The sequence below is a fragment of the Amphiprion ocellaris genome, chromosome 6 (genome assembly GCF_022539595.1).
Source record: "Amphiprion ocellaris isolate individual 3 ecotype Okinawa chromosome 6, ASM2253959v1, whole genome shotgun sequence".
In the NCBI taxonomy this organism is placed as follows: domain Eukaryota; kingdom Metazoa; phylum Chordata; class Actinopteri; family Pomacentridae; genus Amphiprion; species Amphiprion ocellaris.
The window spans coordinates 25,027,550-25,052,681 of record NC_072771.1 but is presented as its reverse complement, the minus strand read 5'-3'; the positions used below and the strand labels follow the sequence as shown (position 1 = coordinate 25,052,681).

General features: G+C 38.0%; 2 protein-coding genes across 2 annotated transcripts; both read right to left on the bottom strand.

Annotated features, from left to right (window-relative positions):
- Nucleotides 1-501: 501 nt before the first annotated feature.
- On the bottom strand, nt 502-15,852 carry atp6v0a2b (ATPase H+ transporting V0 subunit a2b). The gene is made up of 20 exons (XM_023281187.3): nt 15,297-15,852; nt 14,119-14,197; nt 13,603-13,700; nt 12,935-13,072; nt 12,690-12,787; nt 11,532-11,658; nt 9,281-9,363; nt 9,094-9,187; nt 8,105-8,317; nt 7,504-7,654; nt 6,900-7,039; nt 6,649-6,806; nt 6,387-6,477; nt 5,462-5,580; nt 5,149-5,359; nt 4,887-5,006; nt 4,648-4,767; nt 4,402-4,519; nt 2,354-2,525; nt 502-2,250 (listed from the first exon to the last, which is right to left on the bottom strand). Exons 1-20 carry the CDS (start codon nt 15,459-15,461, stop codon nt 2,148-2,150), a joined length of 2,598 nt encoding a protein of 865 aa, XP_023136955.1. The 5' UTR covers nt 15,462-15,852; the 3' UTR covers nt 502-2,147.
- Nucleotides 15,853-17,664: 1,812 nt separating this feature from the next.
- Nucleotides 17,665-23,539, bottom strand: tctn2 (tectonic family member 2). The gene is made up of 18 exons (XM_023281205.3): nt 23,380-23,539; nt 23,096-23,209; nt 22,379-22,449; nt 22,011-22,212; nt 21,818-21,918; nt 21,501-21,700; nt 21,286-21,406; nt 21,025-21,178; nt 20,845-20,928; nt 20,636-20,758; nt 20,471-20,545; nt 20,248-20,346; nt 19,999-20,116; nt 18,988-19,091; nt 18,667-18,814; nt 18,409-18,552; nt 18,196-18,284; nt 17,665-18,013 (listed from the first exon to the last, which is right to left on the bottom strand). Exons 1-18 carry the CDS (start codon nt 23,468-23,470, stop codon nt 17,892-17,894), a joined length of 2,160 nt encoding a protein of 719 aa, XP_023136973.2. The 5' UTR covers nt 23,471-23,539; the 3' UTR covers nt 17,665-17,891.
- Nucleotides 23,540-25,132: the final 1,593 nt, after the last annotated feature.

Here is a 25,132-nt window from a genome sequence, read left to right as displayed (position 1 = left end):
CTGCCATAAATACTGTCTTCAGTATACTTAGAGAGCTGCTAGCTTGTTTGTATGTCCTTAAATTTCTCGTGTTACATCACCACACTAAACACTATTTCAGTATGAGCCTATTAACGTATCAGAAATGCACAAATAGATGAGTAACTGCTTCCGACTACTGGTGTGGGAATAATAGCAGAATGTGTATATTTTCTTGCAATTAATCTCCAGTATACTGCACCAACTGCAGTTTTTTTTTATATCATCAAATTGTCAGTGTCTACACAGAAAATTAAATCACAACAAAATAAGGATCCATTTAAAATAAAGCACAAAGATCAAAGGTCCACAATTACAGACTAAACTTTTAAAAGGGTTTATGAATTTGGTCATTCCTTGCTAAACCCGCTCAAACATTAAATGTAAAATTTTGCTACATGACATGGATCAACAGTGTTACTGGTAACTTCCATGTAGCTTTGACAAATGCAAGTACAGCAAGAAATGAAAGGGAGAAACTACTCAAACAAGTACAATTTATTACTGACATTGAGGGTGAACAGACATTTTCCTTAAAACAATTAGCGCATGGAGTGTTTGTGAACGAAAGAACATGATTTTTAAAATTAAATGAACAATCACTCTTGCATTAGAAGAAATTACAATTCCCCAATTCAATCAAGCATTGAACATGTTTGTTTGAACTAACCAATAATTTCTAATGAAATACCACTTACCCGAACAAAACAGCAACTGCCACTTGTATCATCAAGATTTGATACCACAAAGAACCACTGCTAAAATTATCAGTGTCTTCCTGGAGCAAATTATGTTGCCACAGACCAAAATGCAGACACTTTAATAGCACAACAGTGATGACAATTAAGTCTCATTCCCTTTAGAAAGATTTTCCACACAGTACTAATCGGCTAACAAAACGATGAAATACTGTGTGCCTGAAATCAGAAACTTCACTAACTAATTTTCTCCTATTAGGATGTAACACAGGTCAGCTACTGTACTAATTATGGATTTAGGACCTTTCAAAGTAAGAGACTCCCAGCCAGCAGAGCTGAGTCCACAAATGAAGTTTTTCCATGCATGGAATGTTAAAATGTATAGTAAGTGGCAGTGGCAAAGGCAACACTGTGAATGCATAAAAGTAAAAATCACATTCCATTAACATTCATCTGTACTTAGGCTCCAACATTTTAAAATAAATTAAAAAAGAATTCTGCAAAAGTATATACATCTCATCGCTGCCTAAGCCCTTTCAAACATCTTTCACTGTGTTTTGGTAGGACAGACTGGGGATATTAGAGAACCTGAACAATCATACACTTTGCTGTTATGCAGTTGTACTTCTGTAAGGCAGTCAGTGCAACAAAAAGCTGAGCAATAACTATGTAACTGAAAGGTGGCTCACTACTCAGTATATGGAAACCAGATCAAACAAAACTGAAGCTTGATTGAGAATGAAATTAAAATACCAGCATTAACATACACAATTATGCCAAAATGAATGACAACATTTCTATAGGGAAACAGAAAGTAATAAATAAAGATAGCAGTTTTTCCATTTAAAGGAGAAGGTGGATGTTATTCTATTTTTTATTCATCCCCTAAAAAATGGGAATAAATTGATCTTTCTGTGTTTTCTGTGTAGCCAGATCTTAAGTCCCTCTAATTTCTTATTACTGTTATGTTATCTAATACTAAATATACTATATTTATTTTTTTGTTTATTTTACATTTGGTGGATACAAATGGCATCAACAACCGTTATCTTATAAAAAAAATTGATGGTTGTAAGCATATGAGTTACATTTTCAATCTGAGTCTCACATTTCAACCTCAAAATGTTGTGCTGATAAGTATACGGCTCCTGATACAAAATACTCTTTGTTACATGAATTTGCAATAAGAAACACTAATTTCTCAGCAGCACACTCTGCTCTGTCCATGTTTTTGAAACTGGGACTGCCGCATGATTGCAACAGTTTGTGAAACTTACCTTACAATTTTCTTTACATGACAGAATTTTAAAAGAGGAAAATAAATATCAAAATAACCTCATGACATCTCTGGAATAAGTCTTTTTAAGCACAGAACCCTGCTGGCTTGTTTTGGCTCTGCTCGCCACCAAACAGTGTTATTAGATAGTCCCTTCACAGTAGACCATCATGCTCAAAGCTGGAGGGCAGGAGAGAGAAGGAAAAGGGGCAAAACTTGACTCCGGTCCCACTGTAGAATTTATTCTGAAACTCCACCCTGAGGAAGAAGCCAACAGCTGTTATGAATATAAAAAAGGCTGAGATAACACAAAGCACATTGACCGTGACAATCTCACAAGTACTTCAGCAAATACTCTTACCAGTGCAGCCGGAGGGCATGAAGGAATGCAGACAGACCCTCCATTACCAGGAGGATGGACACAGTGAGAACTGCAAACAGGCCAAAGACAGGCACCAAAAATAAAACCCCGAGACTGGTGTCCATTCGTAGTCCTATTCGCATCACCATGGCCCACAGCACCTCTGACAGCTCTGTGAAAGCAGAACAAAGAGCATGTGCACTGTTCACTCTGGGAATGACAACACAGAGAGACAGAGGGGATGTTAAAGTTCAGGAAAACCTCCAGCTGTACTCAAATGGTGCGAGTTCATGTCAAACAAAACGTCCTCATAAGGGATCCAGAAAATCCTTGGATATGTTGGGTTTTCATGTATATTTCTGAAGGGTCAAAACTTGAGTTAGTCAGGATAATCTCCATAATGAATTATGCTGTAGAGGGATACATCTTAATATGCATTATACTCAGGTAAAGTAGTATTTGATTTATTTTTTGTAGCTTATTAATCACTAATGTGTAAATTACTTGGATAAAATCCCACCATAAATATCACTATACGGTCTTTACCCCAATATTTACACTTCCGAGGTTACTTTGTAACGGCAATTATTATCTATTTATTTGTTTGAATTTGTTTTCATTATTTGGCTAATGTGGCCTTTTCTAATTGTAAAACAGTTCTTAACTTTATTTTCCAAAGGTTCGATATAAATAAAGTTATTGTTATTATTATCATTACTTGTTTGAAGGAGTGGCTTTGGACTAATCCTTGAGGAATAGGGGGGTTTTTATTGGTTGTATCCTGTCATAATCAAGCTTAAGCTTTCTGTTTCAATGATTCCACATAGGTTTTAGGGTTAAATTTGATCTAGAGAACTGCTTTCTACAAATAACGTGAATAAAAGCAGGAATTGATAGGGCAGCCACAACTAAATGAAATAATTTAATTACAATTTTGAATACAACTGTATAAAACCTGCAGGAGGTGTCAAGTAAAGTCTGGCCAACAATAAAATATATGCAAAATGTATTAAAAAACTACAGTGTTAAGAACTACACATTCACAAAGAAGCAGGCTGCATATTAATATTTGTATATATTCTAACAATATGTAATCTGCTGCTGGGAAACTAAGCGTACCACTATTAGTCAAGCTTGCATTTGAGCTGAAGTGCCATGAAGCCCTTACCACTGTGCATTACACAACACCTTACACACTGAATATTAATGACTGAACAAACAACAAACAAAGCAGCCACACGTGGTCATTATAATAATACTTAACATCTGGTACACACAAGAGGAAAAGCACATTGCTATATTGTAAAAAAGGGAATAAAATGTGAAGTGGCGCTTTGACTTGAACTGTATGACCTCACTTTGCATTAAGTGTGTGCTTTTGCAGGCTTAGAGGAGGGACTGTAATGGAAAATTTATTATCTACAAGCATTAATGCTTACTAATTATCTGACAGCATTACAGATTATGTGCAACATTACAATATGTGCTACTTGGTAGACGCGATCATAACCTTTTGATACTTATAACCTTTGATACTTGTAGCGTTTGATAACCTTGTTAAGCTGTCTGTGTCTGATGACCTCTCGAGACACCCCATAAGGTAGAGAAAGCACGAAAGGAAAGTACCGTTTGTGCAAGATAGACATGTTACCTTTGATTGAACCTGTCTCAACCATATGTCTCAAACTGACTGCTGTCTGAAGGTGTTAAACCGAGATGTAGCATTTCTAAGAAACAATACATATCAGCATTTCGAAGAAGCCTTTGCTTTAACTGTTGGGTTTTTCCCTCATGTGCGGCTGCATGGATGCACACCAGGAAGACCTGCTGAAAAATGAGTATATAATTAGCTGCCTGTCTCAGTCTCTTCATATTCTCCCATAGACTGCGCTGCACTGTGTGATTTTGTACCTTTGAAGCTTCAAACAAAACACAAAGGCAACTTGTGATTCTCAATAGACTTATTTCTTCAACCTGAACAACTGATAAAGAATTTTGCCACAACAGGATCATCTGCCTATGTCTTATATCAGAAATGTCATACTCACGGGCATGTGCCAGGCTCAGAGCCCAGAGCCTTAGGTAGGAGGCAGTGTTGGAGATGCAACCCAGGCAATATTCAATAGTATGAATGGCTTGATGAAGGAACTCATCTGCCAAGTTAAACTATTTACAACAACAAAAACAAAAAAATCAACATCATAGGTTAAAAAAAAATGGTAAAAAATAACAACTGTTTCTTGCAAAGAAGTTTAAGATTAATGGGTGAGTATCCAATTGCTTGCTGCTCTGACCTCTTCTGTGTTGTGCTCTCCACTAGTGGAAAAATCACTGTGACTGCTGCCCTCTTCCATGTCATGAGCCCTCATCAGGTAGAGCTCCTCTTCACTGTTTCGTCGCACACGCTCATATCCCTGGCAACACACAGAGAAGCTAGGTCTATTTGAACATATACACTTGGAAGAAATGTTCAGAGATGTTTCTCCACATTTATGGCCAGGTTTACAGGCAGAAATGCGCCTCAGAGCCTCACCCTGTACATTCCAAGGCGATGACTTCCATTTTGAAGCCAGTAAAGGTAGACAGGTTTCCCCAGGAGTAAAACAGGCACCGACAGAACAGCAATGACCAAAAGAAATGCCTGCAGGCCAGTCTGAAAGAAGCCAAACAATTTCATTAGATTGTTATGATCTCTCTCATTGACTTCTGTAGTGTATTTTAAACATGAGATTGAATCTGTTCAGCAAAACAAAAGTAAACAGCTTTAGGAACAGAGCTTTGGGTTAGATTTTCACCTGTCCTGGGTAGAGGGGCTGCACTGCATCACTCTGCATGAGGAACATGTTTATGAAGTGGATGAGAATGCTCGGTGCATGTCTGGAGTCCTTAACGGTGAAGAACAGCCACTTGTACAATATCATGAACACCAGGTATCCAAACAAACACAGCAGGAACAGGAGTTCGGGCAGAAACACCAAGTACAGGTTGTACTCCTTCCTAAAGTGCCTGTTTTTGTTGACAAAAAGAAGGCAGACAACTAAATTCAGTAACATATAAAATTAAGAGATTTTGAGGTTTAAAAAAAACCAGCAACAAACTAGTACTTACAGGTGATTGAAAGTGCTGAGGACGACCCCGAAGCTCATGTGTATGATACCCAGTATCACGGACATTTTCATCTTATAGGAGTTCAGAAATGTAAGGCGGTTGGATGCCAAGTTCCAAATCTTTACAACACAAAGACGACATATTATTAGCTGTGGTTGGTAAACTCCAACATTGTTACTTAAATTCCACAAAGAACAGCAAGCTTTGTCTTCTTTATTGCTTAATGCTCATGTTATTTTTACACAACTGATTCAATAACTTCAACTCCTGGAATTGGACAATACTCGTGTTGTGTGTCAAAAGTGTGTCCTTGTATGAGTAGCATCACAAGCAATAAAGCAAATAACCCACAGTTTTTAATGTTAATGGTGATGCACTGATTGAATTTGCTGTGTTTACATCAGATCTGGCTGCTCCACATTAGAGGCTGTTTCATGTTTACTAATGCTAACACAGTAACTTTATACAAATGGATTTTTTTTTAACCTTTTTGAACAAAGGGATGGAAAATTTCCCAGGCTATAGAGTGCATTACTCTATTAAAGTGTCAAATCTTAGCTACAAATCTAAAATCACAGCCACCTATAGCTTCTTCATATATCGTAAATTATTTATATGTATGTATAAAAAATGCACTTGCACATTTACTGTGTGGAAGCAACTTACTGAGTGGTTCAGTCAAAGCGGTGACATGTGATAACTCTTGTGGTAACTAAAAGGCTTATTAGCATTTTGTTGTATTGTTTTTGGACTGATATGTATGGATAATATGTTAGTTTCTGTATGTATGTGCAATTTTGAGTATGACAACGGCTCTGTAAAACCACTACAATGATGAGATACAAGGACAAAACCTACCTCTGTGGGGTATTATAGGCGACAGTATGTCAAATATGATGACTAACCATTTGAAAGCTCCACTTACTGGATCAATTCCCAGAGGGTATGGTCCTTTGAAAACTCCTGTAATGTTCGGATCAAGCGTGAGAACACCATTTCCACTGATGACACTGTTGCTGTTAAGCACAGATAAAACTGTAAGTGTTTGTGCTAAATGTACGTGATTATAGAATAAATTCAAGAGACCCCATCTTGTTTTTATATTCTAAAACACACAACAGTTTGTTCATTACAGCTTAGTAGTTTCTACTCCTCCAGTGAAGACGTTCTTGTCATTGGATACTCACTCCCACACCTTCTCGTCAAACATGGCCTTCACACTCCACCCAGAGCCAAAGATATTAAGGGATTTTGAGAAACAATCATTGTATATTAAGCCAGTATAGATGGAGAAGAGGCCCATCATCAGAATGATGTACCGTCCCTCAAAGAATGTGTTCCAGATCTGCAAGTACACACTCAATTACTTGGCTGCACTTTTGCTATGTAAAAGCTAAGATTTCAAGGAGGTATTACTTGCTTAGGAGTTTTCACTCACCTCATTCCTGGTGTTCTTAAGTTTACGGTTGTTTTCATACAAAACCATCCAGGCAGCTGAGAGAGCCATGATAGCTCCATGACCCAGATCCCCAAACATCACAGCGAACAAGAACGGGAAAGTTATGATTGTGAACGGAGCTAAAAATGGAACAAAAACAATAGTCATTGCCAAAAATATATTGTACTGCCATATTTAAATTATAAAGACAACAAAATATTAACATTTAGCAATAATATAAGCAAATCCAAAAAGGTTAAATCATATATACAATGACAGAAAGACCAGAAAAGGTAATTTAGCTTTACCTTCACACGGACTAAAAGCCATGTCTTGAATGCTATAATGATTCCATTGTGCAGATGTTTAAAAAGATCTTACTTTTTCTGTGTTTTGTGATATTTTTAATGCCCACATTGCAGTCACCTCTTTGATTTCTGATACAAGAATTTGAAACCTTTTGCAATCTGTGCATTGATAAATAAAACACTGGCTCTGATTTAAATGTGGTCCATGCACATTTACAGTTGGACTTCATCTAGTGATGTCTATATGCATCATTACAAAAAATAAAAATCACTTTAAGACAAAGAATCCCACTCACCAGGGTTCACCTCTCTGTAAGTTCCCACTCCATAAGCATCCACGATGTTCTGGAAGCCAGAGGTAAATTTGTTGGTTCTGATCAGGGTCGGGGGCGTGTCGGTGGTGGGGATCCGATTGACAAAGGAAGGAACCGTTGCTCCACTTTTTCTCTAAAATATCCGAGTGAGATGTTACAATAAGCTCATTTCATCGTCTTAAAACATTTGATAACAGAAAAATGTAGGAAGCACATGCAAAATCAAAATAACTTAAATGACAAAGACTGGATGGTATGTACTTTTGTGGTTTGGTCACTATACTGGTCACATACTATTTATATACAATTACTGCCAAAGGTGGATGTTTGCATTTCTTTATCTCAAATACACACTCTGTCCTCCTCGGCCTGCAGACTGAATGAACAGTGGCCTTTCAGTACCAAAGCCATGCAAAATGCATTTTTCTGAGACAAAAGGGAAGCATAATAAAAAGAAAGGCCCCTAACATTACTTGCTTTCATTGTAACAATACCGCAGTTCATGAAACAACTCCTCTGGTTAAACAAATCAAAAAATCAGCAGTGAGGCCAAACGGAGCAGCTCTGTTAACAGTTCTCTCACCGATCCTTCTTCGAGGGCCCTCCGCAGTGTGGGAATGTCATTGACGGGACACCACACCTCAGCGATTAGACACTTATTAGTCACATCAAAACTGCATTGGTTCAGGATATAGTAGATGGCCTTCATTTTCTTGACCTGGATGACCCAGGTGTAGACTGATTCTGAAGCTTTAATCAGAACCTGTTTCAGATAATCTTCTGTCCGATGCAGCACCTGGTCAAAGGGACAGATAAACAGGACTCTTAGTGAGACACATCACATTAGAAATAATCAAGACTTTAAAAAAAAAAAAAAAAAAAAAAAAGAGTCAAGTTTCCAAAACCTGACATTTAAAAAAAAAAAATCTTTCATTATGTTTGGAACATTACAAGAAGGAAAAACATTTACAACTGAAACAAGAGGCTTTTGTGAGTGTTTGCCTGGGCTGATATGACAGACAAAATGCAGACAGGAGACAAAAGAGGCCAGAAAAAAACTGTTCAAGTATGCTTAGCTGAGGCCTCATGTTGATCATGTGCTACGGGGGTGTGTGCAATTTAATTGTCTCAGTCACAGCAGGTTAAAGCTACCAAATGATTCACAGTGCAGAGCCTCAGACTGAAACTCAACTGAAAAGTTCACAAGAAAAACAACCAGGTTAATCTTTTAAGAAATTAATCAGCTATTTCTTTTTGCTGACCATAAAAGACCAGTCCAAAGCAGAAATCCTCAATCTATTTCATGCAATATAATGTAATGTGCTCCATTTAACACAATTTCTACAAGCTTTCTCGTTGAAAATGTTGTATTTCTTTGTCTTTATTAAAAAAAAAAAAAAAAAAAACCTGGAGAACTCGAATTTTAAATGGCCTAGCTTGTATTTTAAACAGGGTGATGACAGAAAACACATTTAAGAGTAAAACTTGAACAACTGACACACAGTATAACTGGTTTCCTGTCACTAATTAAACACTCGCATAATCAGATACGGTGAAAAACGTAACACATACTGTGTGCAGGTCCTGGATGCGAGTTCTTAGTCCTTCCACAACGTCATTCCTCTCCTCATTGCTACTGGGATACGGATACAGGTGACAGTGGTAGCTGTGGAGGGAAAACGAGTGTTATTCACAACTCACTATTGCCAGGGCAAGAAAAAAAACAAACAAACAGATGTGTACTGTGTGTAATATTTACCAGTCACAAATCTTCTTCACTTTCTGGCCGATTTGGTCTCCCCAGTATGAGATCAGGAACACCACACTTTGCGTAGGCTCACCCTGCAGATAGAAAATAAGGAGAAGTGTTGTCTATCAGTGATACGGCATCAACAATAAGGGAAGTTCTCTATTGAAAACCTGTATAGCTCACAAAAATGAATTGAAAACGCGGATTTATACATCTGTTTGTAAGACGAAGCTGATTATTGCCAAAATAAATAAGTCTGAAACTCCTTTAATGTCATAAACAGCAGCTAAAAAGCTGCGTTTTCTCCATCCCCTTTTCGTGGCATTCAGCAATAGATGTGAACACTGATTTTCCTGCTTTTCAGTCAGTGAGAGTGTGTCTGACATTCCATTCGTGATCCGTCGCAGCTCCACATACCTGCCTTCTGGTCAAGCAGAGGAAATGGATAAGCGGATTAGTTCTGTCACTCAGCAAGAATAGACAAGATCACGGTGCTCATTGTTTACAAGAACATCCAGGAACGAAACACTTTAGTTTCACAGGTGCCAGTTCCGTTTTAGTTCTGTTATTTAACAAATACACCTTTAGTTAGTTTCCGGAATTTACTTTCCTGAATGTCACTTGCACCACTCTTTCTTTTTGTTTCTTAACACCACACAAACACATTTTTTCAATAATATCTAAGTTCGAGAACCCTATAATAAACAAGCAAATTTGAGAAGCAAAAGGTTAAAATGTTTAAATGAAAATACAAACTGTCTTGGAACAATTTTGATTTTACAAATATACTTGGTAGTTTTTCCAGAAGTAAGTTTTGGTTCACTGCAAGATCATAATGGCCTTGAAAATGGCACAGACATGGTAAGATGTTTTGTATAGGCACTTCAAAATGGTTTTCATTGCCAAACATCAACTTTCAACAAACAGGAAATTCTTTCTAGATTAGTCTCAACAAAGTCCTTATCACTTAAGTCAAGATCCAATCTGTCTTTTCAAGCATTTCCTGGAAGAGGTTCAAAGTGTGTTACTAGAGATGGTTTACAGCGAATCTCCAACATTTCCCCTCAGACTCACCCGTGTATCTCATACAGAAGTGTTTTTCCATGAAAATAATCCTTTATACCATAAAAGGGCTATGATGTAACTCCACAACATTTTTTTTGTGTTTAAATGTGCAGATCTATGAAATTTTGTCTTTGATGCTCACTGCAAAACTAGTCTACGTGGCACAATGACAAGTTGTAATATTACTACACATGTTCAAACTGGAACCTAATTTTGAGCCGATATTAAGGTTTGCTACACATGAAACCCTGGTTGTGTGATTCCATGTTTTGAGACAGTCATTGGTACACTGCAGTTTCAAGGATAAAATGCTCAGCCATGATGTCAACTGCTTATTTCCCTTGTGGTGTGTCCTCCACACCATGGTGACAATGAGGTAAAAAAACATTTTTTTTTTTATTGGAATGGGTCTTTCAATAAATTAAGATTGTTATCTTGTACAAAATTAAGTACCTTCCATCTATAGAAGCTACGAAGTACGATACAGTTCAAAAATGTAGTTAATACAAATGTTTTCTTTGCCTTGCTTGACAATATTGATAGAGGAATTGCAACAAAACATAACACGAGTAACAAGAAAAGCACTCAGAGAGCGCAGTACTACACCAAGGCTGCTCAGTCTTTGTGTCATCTCCAACGGATGAAATCTTTAATAAAAAATGACCATGCGCTGAGCACAGGCATGTTATGCATTTATGCATTATGTACAAATACTGAACCACGTGACCTAAATTTGTAGCGGGCAGTGGGAACTGATGGGACTTGGAAACACCCCCAAAATGTAATCAACTGTTTCTTGTATCACTTCTGACAGACAAGTCCAAATAAGTCCACAGCGGTGGATTTGTAGTAGGATCGCAATCATGTGATCATCAGCAGGCAGCTGAGGTAGCATTCACTTGTTGTCATAGTTACACAGACGCCGTGCCGCTATCTTGCAATGGGAAATCATTAAGAAATCCATGGATCCAGACTATAAGCTGCATTACTGCCAAAATCTAATGAGGTGGTCCTTGTGTCATTTCGGGCCTTCACTGAAAATTTCATCCAAATCTGTTATTCCATTTTTGAGTAATGTTGCACACAGACAGACAGATTCATGTACGCCGATGGCCACATAACTCTGCCACGTTCCTTGGCAGAGTAATAAAACTCAAAGGCAAATCATGGGCTAAGTTAGCTTTAAGGAACCTACTGTGTCAGGATCTTCTAGATACTCTTCGACCTCAGCATAGCTGAGGATGGTGTAACCTTTACATACTCTCCAAAGCATCCGCTCAAAGGCCTCGATCTTCACCCTCTGAATGAGGCCAGAAATGAAACTGCAAGAGAACAATGAGAGGATTCAGAAACAGCAAATCAGCCCAGAGATCTTTCATATTGCAAAAATGATATCATAGAAAAATCATAAATAGCCTTCAAAAAAGTCATTCAAAATCATTTTCGGCATTGTTTATGTTGCTTTCATAATTCCATTTCTAAATTCAAAAAGATGTTCCACCAATCCATTTTAACTATGAATTCTTTCTTACACTAACATCTTAATACTCCTTAAAACTCACAGCATGAAGGGATGTGTGAATGTTTTTAATGAACAGTGTGCAATCAGGTTCACATCACAGTAACCGTAGCTTTTCTATTGCCTAAACAATCTTTTATTATTGATACCACATTGTGCTAACTATTGTGCAAATGCTAGAAACTGTGATAATGGTTAGAAATCTTTTCTGTTTTAGATGTAAGATTCAAAAAATTTAACTATCACATTATGACTGAAGACTGTCTTACATTACGTCTCACAAACAACTTATATCCATAAATGATTCACATAAAAATTACATTAAAACACAAATAATCCAGAAATAAATAAAAGCATATGTGAACAATTAGTGGCAGTCTATTTGGCCTTATTTGAAACTGATATGGCAGTGGGAATGAAAGAGTTTTTTAAAGTCACATAATAAAATGAGGCCACTGTGCTCCTAGGAATGCTCAAATCTTAGCATCTTATTGTCTCTAAGAAGTATAAAATCTGCCTAAGTTCTCTTTCAGCAACAAGTTGATGGCAAAGAGCCACAGCTGCATTTCAGTTCTGGGAACTTGTGAATATCTTGCCTGTTTGACTGAGTAAGTGAATATTTGTGTCTGCAAGTGAGAAGAGTAATAGAATAAAGAAAGGACACAAAAAACTAATTCTGAGGAAAATAAATGGGCAACTTGCCCCATTTCCAAGTCCCTTCACATGTGTAGCAGCAACTGTGCAAAACCAGTTTATTATTGAGACCTGGTGCCTACTAAACTAAATCAAACTTAAATATAATGCTGCTACGGCTAACAGAATTCAATCCCTCACCCCAGTTTGGCTCCCAGCCTCTGCATGCTGCTGTAGTCCATCATTGTGTCTTTTTCTAAGAACGGAAACTCCTCATACTGTGCTTCGAGGTGCTCTCGCTAAAAGTAAACACAAGATGCAGGAGGGTAAAGGCGGAGAATCAAAATCAAACCAACAGCAGACTAACAGCCACATCGTGAGAAAGGTTGCTGTACAAACAAGACAAAAATGTGACTGTAGAGAGTTCAGCTACATTACACACTAACCTCAGCACTTCTCTGTACAAAGCTGCGAGTGATGCGCAGCATGTGTGTGTACTCTGTGAGCTCCAGCAGATTCTTCTGCAGCTTCTCTTTATTCCTGGTGACTTCACCCAACTCCACCTCCAGTCTCTGTAGCTGCTCCTGTGAAGCAACCCACATAGTAAACATTATAAACCAACATAAAGAGTGCTGCAAAAACAGCTTTCCTGTGCCTTGATATTGATTCTCTACGTCTCTGGACTGCTACTGGAGGGTTTGAACACATTTCTTCCTAAAGATATTCCCTCTTCTTGCGTTCTGATTGAGGTGGTGGAAATCGTTGTCTAACAAGTTGGGACAAATACTCTTATAGTTGTTTAAGTGGGTTAAGATCTGGTCACTGCAAAGACCATAGCTTAAGATTTACATCATTTTTATCACACCATTAAGTGACCTCTAGTGGGTGGAGACACTGTCATCCTGGAAGAGACCACTACTTTGCATCGATTTGCAGTGAAAAGTGGACCAAACCATGCAGCAGACCGTCCACCACAGCATAACAGATTCACACAGTCCCGTCAATGTAGGAGTGAAAAGTTTGGCTGTTTCCATTAATTTGTCACCTGTTTGCATCTAAGTAATATACAACAGCAATAGTAACAATAATGAATAATAATAAGTGAGTAACTAACCATGATTGTAATGACATGCTTGGGTAAAGGAGCCACCGGGTTCACATCTCTATCTGGCAGTGAAATATCTGCTTTCTTGATCTCCCTCAGAAGGTATCCTGTTAAAAACAAAGAACAATCTTTTCAAAGACACAAAAACAGTTTTTAAATGTATTAAAGTTTCCAAATACCAAGTCCAGCCTTTGAACAGCACAGCAATTGAAGCCAAATCTTGCCGCTCCTGTCTTAATCTAATAATACAAGGTTTAGTTAACCGAGAGCCACAGTTCATTTAGTCAAATCTACAACCAGCTGACATTTCTCATGACTGCAGGGTCATTGGCTCTCAATTCAGCTCAGTGAGGAGATCTGCTGTTAAGTGGTCCCTGCTTTTCTTCTACATTCCAGTACCTTTGCATTGATCTTGTGAGATGAAAAGAAAATTTTCCCTGTCCAAAGCTTGACTATGAATTGAATTAATAAAGATATAGGGAGCCTTACAGGTAAAGTATATTACAAAGACCAATACATGCTTACCCAGGATCCTCTCCATCTCTTCACATTTTTTAATCTCATTGACGTGTTTCCGCTGGAATGCGTTAACGTTGGGATTGAGCTGAAACAGGAGCAAGAGACATATTCAGCCCAGCAATTCATGATTAACAATCCTCATACTCACTCACCATGGAGACAGTTTGAAAAACCCCAATATCTTAACTTTAAAAAAAACTAAGATATGACCACAGCATGTAATATCTTATTAAACTTTATCTACTCTTTATAACAGAGGGGACTAAGTATTTGGTGTATGAAAACATAGTATCTGTACAACAGAATAGACATCATGAACCAAGCAAGTATGCACTATATTAGAAATGATAAGGGACCCATAGAGAGTGGAGTCATAGAGCAGAAAATAGCACAATGTAATAACGAGTGTGTCCATCATTTTCATCAGTGCCACACATCTGCCTGGTTAAGGAGTTTATCGATGTTGCTTCTGAAATGTTTTCCTGAAAGGCCAAGTTGGCAGACATTTTGGTGGATAGTATCACATTCAGATGCATCCATCAAGAGCTGACTGAAATAATTCCTTAAACTATAATTAGTGGAGATGTGGATAGTTAAGTGACTGGCTGCAGCCCGAACTGGCATGCCAGCAGCCTGTTTTCATCTTTATTATCTGCGGCATTTTGTCATTTGAATAAGGTTGCATTTTGTCATCACTACACAAAGGAGTGTCTGTACCAGCTACACTATCTGACCATTGTCCTTTAAAGCCACACCTGACTACAGTGTGGATCAACTCAGTGGCTGAGAAGTTGTCACCAGTTAAACTGCTCAAAACTTTTTGTGCACAACTAGCAAAAAAAATGTGATTTAGAACTTTTTTCTAAGTGAGATAAGCAGACTATTTGCATGCTGGGCTCATATTTATGTTCATGGATCATAAACCCTCCAATGAGTACACGTACGGGCCACTTTACAGCTGTATTCTACATCTGTAGGATGACTACCCTCTGCTAGTGTAAAGAAAAACGTCTGCTTTGATATAAAATCATTAATCATTGTTACATAACTTCTCACGGTACGGACTCTGAACAAACCGGTGGAGCTGAATTCCTGCACTTTGTTCAGCACTTTCGAGGTTGGCAAACTCAGCATTAACTTTCAAAGTGAGACGTATCTGTGTTTCGGGAGATCTTGGGACTTACGTCTCTGAACTCCACAAGCCCCAGCTCTCCAAGTTCACTGATGCAGTCGTAGGCTGATCCGGACTGCAGGAACAGCTGGGCCAGACACATCTCCTCACCCCGCAGCAGAGGGCACATCTTGACAGTTGCCTCTGATACTCCCCTGCTTCGCGGACGGGCTAACATTAGCAAGCTAACCGCTGCAGTTTCTGCAAATTAGACGTCAACGACGGGACCTCGAGTCCTCCTTAGTCCTTCTCATGATTCGGCTCAAGTGATAAAACAATATCTGACTTGCACAACGCTGACTTTACATAGCTACCGTCACGGCAGCGGCTGTTCCTGTTAGCGAGCTAATTGGCTAGCCGGGTAAGCGCCGTGTTGTTGATTCGTGGTTGAAAAACTTGTTCCATCGAGGCTGAATGTGAAAGAGTGAAGCAATCGGTGCTACGACCGCTAGACGTGACTTATCTCAGGATGTGGTGGCAACTCTTCTCATAGTTCATGAAGTTTTTAGCCGCCGTGTCCGTAACACTCCACGTCACTTCACTTCACACTGTTGAATACGATCAACTTCCACAGCAGCGAATCTGCCCCTGACCAATCGGCGCCGTCTGCTGGAGTCTGCGCACTACGCATTCCCTCGAAAACATGGTGGCTTAAAGCCCTCAACGCTGTCTGAAGGCAAAAGTGCACCTGTACGCGTACTCGTTTCCGGTGTTGGGACAAAAAGTGATCATCTGCCAAAAAGTGATTGTTTCATGTTTAAGCTGTTTTGTGCAGTTTTATGTGAGCAGACAGCTGCTTTTATCAGAATCAAACAGTTATAATGTTGAAATATGCATAATTTTATTTCACAGTTTATAGTGTAATCAGGCCTCACATTTAAGATGTATTGCAGGCAATCCTATAGTCGTTTTACCTATATTTAGGCTATGGCGTCTAATGTCATTTTTAGACTGTAATTAACATGATGTCTGGATGCCTTTTATATCTAAAATGATAAAATAAAATTGGAAACACCACATTCTCAAGATTTAAAAAACTTTTAATCACAATATCGTAAACATTTGTTTATTTAAAAAAATTTCAAAATCATACTTTCTTGACACCCATAACATCCTAAATCTAAATAAAATGATTTGCAAACATTGAAAACAATAAAAAACGTGACATTCACAACATACCATTCTAAACATTAAAAGCAATACATTCTACACATTCAAATCCAAATCAGTCATACCATCCATCCATTATCTATACACCGCTTAACCCTCTTTAGGGTCGTGGCGGGCTGGAGTCTATCCCAGCTGATTTAAGGTGAAGGCAGGTGACATCCTGGACAGGCCACCAGTCTGTCACAGGACTACACAAAGAGACAAACAAGCACACTCACATTCACACCTATGGACAATTTACAATACAATACAAAAACTTTATTAATCCCTGAAGGGAAATTCAATTGTCTGGGGTCATCTGTTTACTTTAGAATTAAATAGTCTAATTGCTGATGGTAAGATTGATTTTCTGAATCTTTCTGTCCTGCAGCGCAGGGAGAGGAGCCGTCCACCACCGATGTTTCGTTGCTCATTGAGGCAGACTCCATGCAGAAAGATCCCAGGCCCAGGCCGGGACATGAACCAGGGATCCTCTAGGTGCGACGCAACAGTGCTAACTACCGAGCTACTGTACAGCCCACATTCTAATCAAAGCATTCCAGATGAATACAGTTATTAAATTGTGATACAATCTGGAATCAACTGACATTTAAGCAATATTGCACAGGCATATTCATTCCTGCTGTATTCTGTATTATATTTTGTCATCCACAGTCAGCAGTGGTGAAAAAACAATGTAAAGACACTCCATTTCAAGTAAATTCTATACATTTCTATGTCTTGCACAATAAATGTGTGTAGCAGCCTGAGGCGGAGTTAGTTGCAACTACTTTAAATTAGTTTAATCGAGTGGCTCTCAGCCAAGGGGTCATTGCCCTTCTGTCAACAGGATAAATTTGAGGAGTTGTAAGATGAAGAGCGAGTGAGTGAGTGAGTGAGTGAGTGAGTGAGTGAGTGAGAGAAAATTTCCCCTAGCCAAACATGAAAATCCTTGAGAAACAATTATACTGACATATAGTACTTTGTCTATGTACTTCATTATTTCCACCTTTGCAGGTTGAACACAGAAGGGTCTATATTCATTGTCATAATTTATTGTTGCTGAATGGCACCGAAACAATATTGTTCTACTGAATGATGACTCTTTGTAGAAGCATCTACAACTTGAAGAAATTATGACCCAGAAACAATTCCATAAGAAACAAAGTAATAAGCTCACAGATGGGACAGAAAAAGTAAATTCATGGGGAAAAATGTACATTCAGTGAAAGTAATATCAAAAATATTTTTATTGCAAAAATGGTGCTCAAAAACAAGCATTTACATCCCCACAATCAAATTATACACATGTAAAAACTGTATTATTACATACTACGTCTGGTGGAAAAAGGTGCAATTACACTTCAGTGACATTTAAATACATCATCATTTCACTCTTCCATTCTCTGTGTGCATCTTCCTCTATGTTTTTCAGAATATTTTCTCAGTTTTCAAAGTGTTAAAGCACAGCACTGTTCCACACTTGTCTGATTTGTCTCCATGGAGTTCCAAGAATTGAGGCAGTAACAAAGAAGAAAACCAAAATGATGCCCTTAGCCAATGACTGAGAGTATGGCTCACCTGTGAGGGGTAAATGCAAAATAAGTAATTAAAGGCACTGGCAGTATCTGTTGTCATACTTAATCGGTGTCACAGCTGAAGAGTATGGGAGTGAATTTTGTATGGTGCATTATGTCATGGAGAATGCCAATCATTTACAATCAAAAACTAGAAAACATTCCAAGGACCAGATTAATTCCCACCTGTGTAATACTTGGTGACAGGAAATGCGAGCTCGGGCCAACACACATCATTCCTGCTACAGTCATATTCTGTAAAGTTGATCTGAAACCTGCAAGAAAGAAGTCAAAACTTCACACTCTATGTTGGAATCACTCAGGCAACTCAAACATGTAATAATTCATCTGACTTATCAACTCTCCTTATAAGAGGAGTGTCACCGTCTGATAAAGTACCTGGTTTTTGGTGGTCCTGTGTTGATTGGAATGTTAGTAAAGGTGACAGAGGAGGTGATGGGGAACAACTGAGTCTCCTCTGGGTCCACACATGAAGACACAGCACCTCCTCCACATTCCAGTGCCCAGGTAGTCAGACCATAGCTAAAAATAACCAAAAGAGAAATAGGACGTTAAGTGTATAGACAATTATTGACAGATCCTCATGAACTGAGAATAAATGTGCACACTGCATTGCAATACACATCTAATACACACCGGACTTCCAAAGCACGGATTTCTCTTTGAGGTATGCCGTCTACCATGCTGGTGACAAGGCTCCAAACATGGATATGCTGATAAGATGGAATTCCAGAGCATGCACTCCCACTGTCTTCTGTAGTTGTGCTTGAGTTCAGTCTCACAACTGGAATTTATATGATGTATATATTGCTTAGTTAGAACTGCAAATATTTTTGGCGAAACACTAAAATTTTCCTCTCAAGTTGAAATAAAAGTACGATGAAAATGAAGTTCAAATTGTTAACAAAAGCATGCTTTATACAAAGAGAAAATTGTGTCTTTGCACCATCTTCTTACAGCTTATGTTCACCCAGTCTGTCAGAGCGGAAAGGTCTGGGTTCCCAATCCTTGCCACAAATGTGGCTGCAGTCAGAGCATCCTGCAGAGCAGTAACTGTCTCTCTAAAGGGCAAAAATATATTTAACATAAATACACACATTTAAAGCATAAAAAAATGATTTCAGATTCAGTCACCTCTAAATAACTGCATTATTTCTGACTTGACAAGTAGAGTATTTCCTCTTTCAAACAATCAAAAACAAATACTCCAGGAAACCATGGAAACCACATTGAAAAATTACTGAAACATAACTCGGTACACATGAGATTTCCAATTAGCCTAACTGTATGAACATAGGCATAGGTTGTGTCTCTCTGCATATCTGCATCATGACTCCACATGGAAAACAAACTTCCAGGAGAGCTGAAAAATATGATTGTTAGAAGTTACAGAGGTGGAAAAGACTCCAGGAAGATCTGTGACCAACAAAAAAATCCATCCAAACAGCTACAGTAATAATCAGGAGGCATACTTTCCAAAATCACCCGAGTGCTTCTAAAGCAAAAAAGGCTTAAAAGTATGACCCAGCCAAGTATGTCACATGTCTTGAATCCAGAAGACCTCTGGGGTATTTTAAAGAGAAAGGCAGCAAAGAGTAGCTGAAAAGACCAGCAGAACATTTTGCAGAAATTTGTGCAGCACTGGTATCCTCCATGCTGAGGAAGATATAGTCTGTCATCAAAACAGAATGACATCCAGAGTACTAAAGAAAATGAAAGATTTAAATCTTTGTAATGAAAGATGTACTGGATTTTGTTGCGTGGTTTTCCTATTTTGAGGCCTATATGTTTAAAACAGTCAATCTAAAAATGTTTTTTATTTTCACATATGAGCAAATATCCTACTGTTCATATTAGAAGTAATGCAATTACTAAAAGAAGACACAATTTAGAATCATTTTCCATTTAAATGATAATGCACAGAGATGTACTCGCTTCAGTAGATCAAACATAAGCTAAGCCACTGACCTGAGGAGATTACATTCAGTCAGATTCTGGCGGCTGACAGGCAGCAAACATCCTGATGTTGAATTCTCCCCCAATAGAACTGGTTTCTTCTCAGCAGTGGAACAGAGTCCATCGCTCACTGGTTGCCAGATCAAATAACAGTAAAGGGAGGGTGTCTTTTAGTCAGCTTATGTGGATTGAACCGTTAATATCACTGTTAAGCTACATGTAGAAAGCCAGTTGTCAACAACATGATTTAATAGGTTTTACCTGGTTTCCAAAGATTGATTGATGTCCTCTGAATTAAGCCTGTATTATTGTCTGAAGTGTCCTCAATTCCAGCAATAACAGGCCTTCCCACCTGATAACCTGTCATTTAAAATGTATGTGTGTGTGTTATTTCCTGTAACAGGTTTTGTAAATAAAGTATTTTCTACAACACAGTTCATTTCCACATCTTTTCCCTGGGCAAAGTATTTTGTGCTGCTCTCACCTGGGTTCCCTGAGTTGGGTTCCCCCATGAATTCTCCATTTAGGAACACGGCAGAATACCTTGTAGTTAGTGCCACTGTTAAAAGGACAGAAATGCAAAAATGAGACAAAACTACATAAACAGTTCTACTAAATTTGACTTGAGATAAGCATTTTAGGTACTTACCACTTCCATTAAAGGCGATTGTTCCAACAGTGCGTGTCAGTGTGACCCCTGAGATGCCATTTCCTTCCCAGTAGAATTTGTAATCCAGGACTAAGCTCACATTTTCACATACCAGCCTCTCATCTTTAGATAAGTAACAACACATATCAGCGTTACAGTTATTTGTCAGTTAAAGTATTTTCAGTAATGATATGTTATAATCTCCTTACCTGAAGAGGCAGCTGTGTCTTCTTTGGAAATAAATGGACTCAAGTCAGTAGCCACTTCATCGACAACATCCACCACGACATCACCTGAAATACACAAAGACAAAAAAAAATAAAAGATGCCAGATTTCAAAAAGCACATAATAAAAAATTGCTTACATATGTTTAGAAGGTAAAGCCTACCCCCTTGTCCATTCTTCACTTTAATGCTCAAATCTGTCGGTAGTGTCAGTAAGGGAGATTCGGTTGGACAGGAGCGTAGCAGGGACACACACTCAACCTTGAAATTTTTCAAAAAAGCTACAGGAGCAGTGTTTGCACACCGGCCGAGGACTTTCTGTGGAACAAAAATGTACATTAGGAATTAGATTTCACAGATTTCTCACTTCACACAATGCAAAACGTAATCTACTAAATAAATTTAACAAAACAGACTCAACTAACCTGGGGGATAGTAAAGTACTCTTCACTTAGTGTTAAAATTGGACTCCCTTGAATATAGCCATTAACTGGCACCGGAGCTGACAAAACAGGTCTTTGGAAGGACGGCCCAGGATTTGATGCACTAGAGAGGTTAAAGGCCAAAAGACACAATGAAAACATGACACAAAAACGACAAAATAAATCACATGTTCAAAATATATTAAATCTTTTCTCACATTGTGTGCCCTTGGTAAAAGAGACCAAGGTAAGGGTTGTTTTCAGGAGGAGAGTGGACACATAAAAATGGAAACCAATCTGGGGAGTTTTCAGAGGCCTGCACAGAACACTGATAATCTGGAGCAGGTGAAACATATCCACCAAAGGGCCCCGGCAGACAATCAGCCAAAAACAGCTTCAGATCTTCACTGGAACAGTCCTGTTATGAGTGACAAAGAAATAAGTCAGTGCTGACTAATACAGAAGGAAACACAATTTTGTAAAATACACTCTTCTCTTGCTCTAACAATAATTCAGTAACATGACATATAAAAACCTTGTCACAGCAGCAGCGTACATCACACGCTCTGAATGTTAGATCACAGGGACAGGAGCCCAATGGTTGGTACACTTGGTTTGGAATGACTGTTTTATTGTCTGAAATGGAAAAGGGACTCATATATATTAGACATGTGGCACTCTCTAAGTGCTTACATTCTGAGCATGTAGGTGAATTATGATTCACTTACCAGATCCACTGTTAGTTGGAGACAACAGGGCATGTATCCTGGCTTGGATCAGCAGTGAGGCCTGAGGTGTACCGTCCTTACAAGCAGACACCTGAAGGGTTTCCAGGACACACAGTGGCTTTGGACAGCAGTCAGTGTTTGTATCGTTCTCACCACACAAACGCAAACTGTGATTCAGTCTCAGCTGAACTCGAACTGCAGTCTGGGGCACAAAGAAAACAAATCTTTACACAACAGTATCAGCTCTAGTTAATTAAATGTGGGAGGTATGTCTTACCTTAAAAAAATGTACATCTTACACTAGTATTATTTTTACATTATCTGCATATATGATGAAATCATTGTTTCCTGTAAGACTGGCCTCTTACCTTTCCCAGCAGCTCCCTTGTGAGCAGCCACTGTGTTGCCTCAGCGACACATGATGGAGAACCAGCGCTGCCTGTAAAAGAAGGGAAACCATCAACAACCACCAAATCTGCAGTGCTACATTCTTCTTATATTATTGAAATGCATTCTCCAGGCTGAAATAATATTAGATTGGTTAATATCATTGCATTTTCAGTTGAAATATTTTTATCCACACAAAGTGAATCCTTTTGGAAAGGGCAGGCCTTGGTTTTTGTTTCACACAGTAATGGAAGCAACAAATTTGATAAACCTCTAAGTCAATTATGAGTCATTCATTCTCAAATGATCACATTTTTTGTGCAATTTCTGCTCAGCTGCTTCTTTTTAAAGCATAAAATATGGATATTTAAAAAGACATTTAGGAAGTTTTCACCTCATTATCAAATGATTTCCAATATATTTTGAAATGCATTTTTTTCTTTAAAGATTTTTAAAGATTTTATTAATTCATTGTTTTTGAGACGGAGGTACGTAGCTCTTTCTTTCTTCTTACAAAAAAACTGCACAATCCCATAGTCATATCTCACTTTTTTTGTGTGACTCTAAAGTGGAGGAAGGGTAAAACTCTGGTAATCTCATCCACTTCAATAAAAATCACAAAAAGAGTCAGCACCAGGTCATGTTCTGGTAGATAGTAAAGCCTCTGTATAGCACTGGGAGCTCTGTTTGCCTTTTACCTGTAATGCTGGATGGAGACACTGTCCTCACATTCAGAGAGATGTCCGAGCTGTTTCCCAACAGAAATACACTGACCGCTGGTCCGGTTGTAGTGAGAAAAGACGGCTGGAAAACTGTACCAACAACAAACATGTGTGGTTGCTGCATCTCACCTTAGCAACACAAAACTAGCTAAAAATGAAGAACCTTTTTAGCAGTCAGTTGTGTTGTAGCTGCGAGCTTCTTAGCTAGGTTTGAACATTTAACTGTTTCAACGTAAAACTCGTGTAATAAAAGGTCTTACCGACAGTATTTTCCGTGTGAACAACGGAGATGAAGAGCAAAACGTATGCGAGCCGGACAGTAACAGACAATAAATTATCAATCTCCGCCATTGGGTTCAGCTCAGATTATCAAGTGGACATATTTGTAAACTGTTGCTGATTTCTTAGCAACGAAGGTCGAAACGAATCACAACCACAGGAGTCTTCTTCTGGACAAACAGCCATAAAGAAACGAACAACAGCGACCCCAGCTGGACAGGAGTGGTATTTACATCTAGCGAGGCCAGACCTTACACTGCTTACTGTTTTCATTATCTGTTTTTATTAGCACACTGGCTAACTAACTAAATTAATAAGAATTGAGTGGTTGAAGAATGACTGTAAGAACACAGACATGAAGAGAAAAAAATCAGGCATTTGTTTTTAAAAATCTCATCAAAATAATTAAAAGATCAAAAGAAAAAGATACAATTTTGAGCATCTATGTTTGATTTTTCAGTGACGCTTTTTTCAGATCTGTTTTTTTTCAATGCTTGGTTACAAATATTTATATTCCACTGTTGTCTTGTAGTGTACTATTTTTTGGGTACGATGTGCTGAAAATAAGAGATGACATAATTATGGCAAATGCTATTAGACTGAAGGCCAGAAGTAAAACATATGTACTCAAAACATAATGGTGTGAAATTAAGGTATTCTAACTTTTGACATATATTGGAAAAACATGCATGAAATCTATCACAAAACAATACGGGTAAGAGGTGGATTTAAAACTCTGAACATGTCTAGAAATGTTCTCTGTAAAAGATGACGTAATGATAACTTAATGCACATGTCTTCTGTAAAGTGAGATTTAAGGTGAAATATGATAACCTGACATCATGATCTGACCAATAGATTGAGAAAAGTATTATGCTGTCAAACCGTCACTCCTATCATACACCGTACAGGAGTGGAAAAATGACCAGCGCTCACAGCATAAAAGATGGTGCACAGCTCAGTTTCTTTTGTTCTTCTTGGGGTGTTACCGCTGCTAAGAATTACTCCTGGATTTTTTGTTGACAAATAAATCCTGCTGCCCTCTGAAGACTGACTTCTCTTGGTGATTTTTTGAAGATCTGAACATGGTCAAGTCATAAACTCTGACCTTGACTTGTAACTTAGTTTACACTTCAGTCTTTTCTTGAAACCAAATTTTATTTTCAATGACAAACTACACTGTCTCACACACCTACAAAAAAACATATTGTTATTTAGAGATCCTGATGGTGTAATAAAGAGAAAGAAATCTTATGATTAACTCTGAGATGTAATGTAGGCGGCTATAGGCCATTTTTTTTAAAAGATAACATAAAACTTTGCTTTACTACTCTTGAAGGACATTCTTGTGCCAGATATTGCACAGAAGAAATAACATGACAGAGAATGTATAACAGAAAAATATATACATATGTTTAAGTGTTACTAAAAGTTAAAAATAAGCAACTTAATAAGAATAGAATAGTAAAGGTAGAAGCAATACTAGCAATGATACAAAAAATAGTAAAGTAATATCGCAATGTGAAATTAAAATGTTGAATATTGACATGAAATATTGCACATGAAGTTAAAAAACTACAGACAATAAAAAAAATTGCACATGACAATGAGATATGCATGAGATATGTTGCATGTGAAAATAAAGCATTGTGCATTAAATTGAAAATACTGTACATAATTAAATGTGGAATATTGCACATGATGATGAAATATTACACATTATAAAGACATATT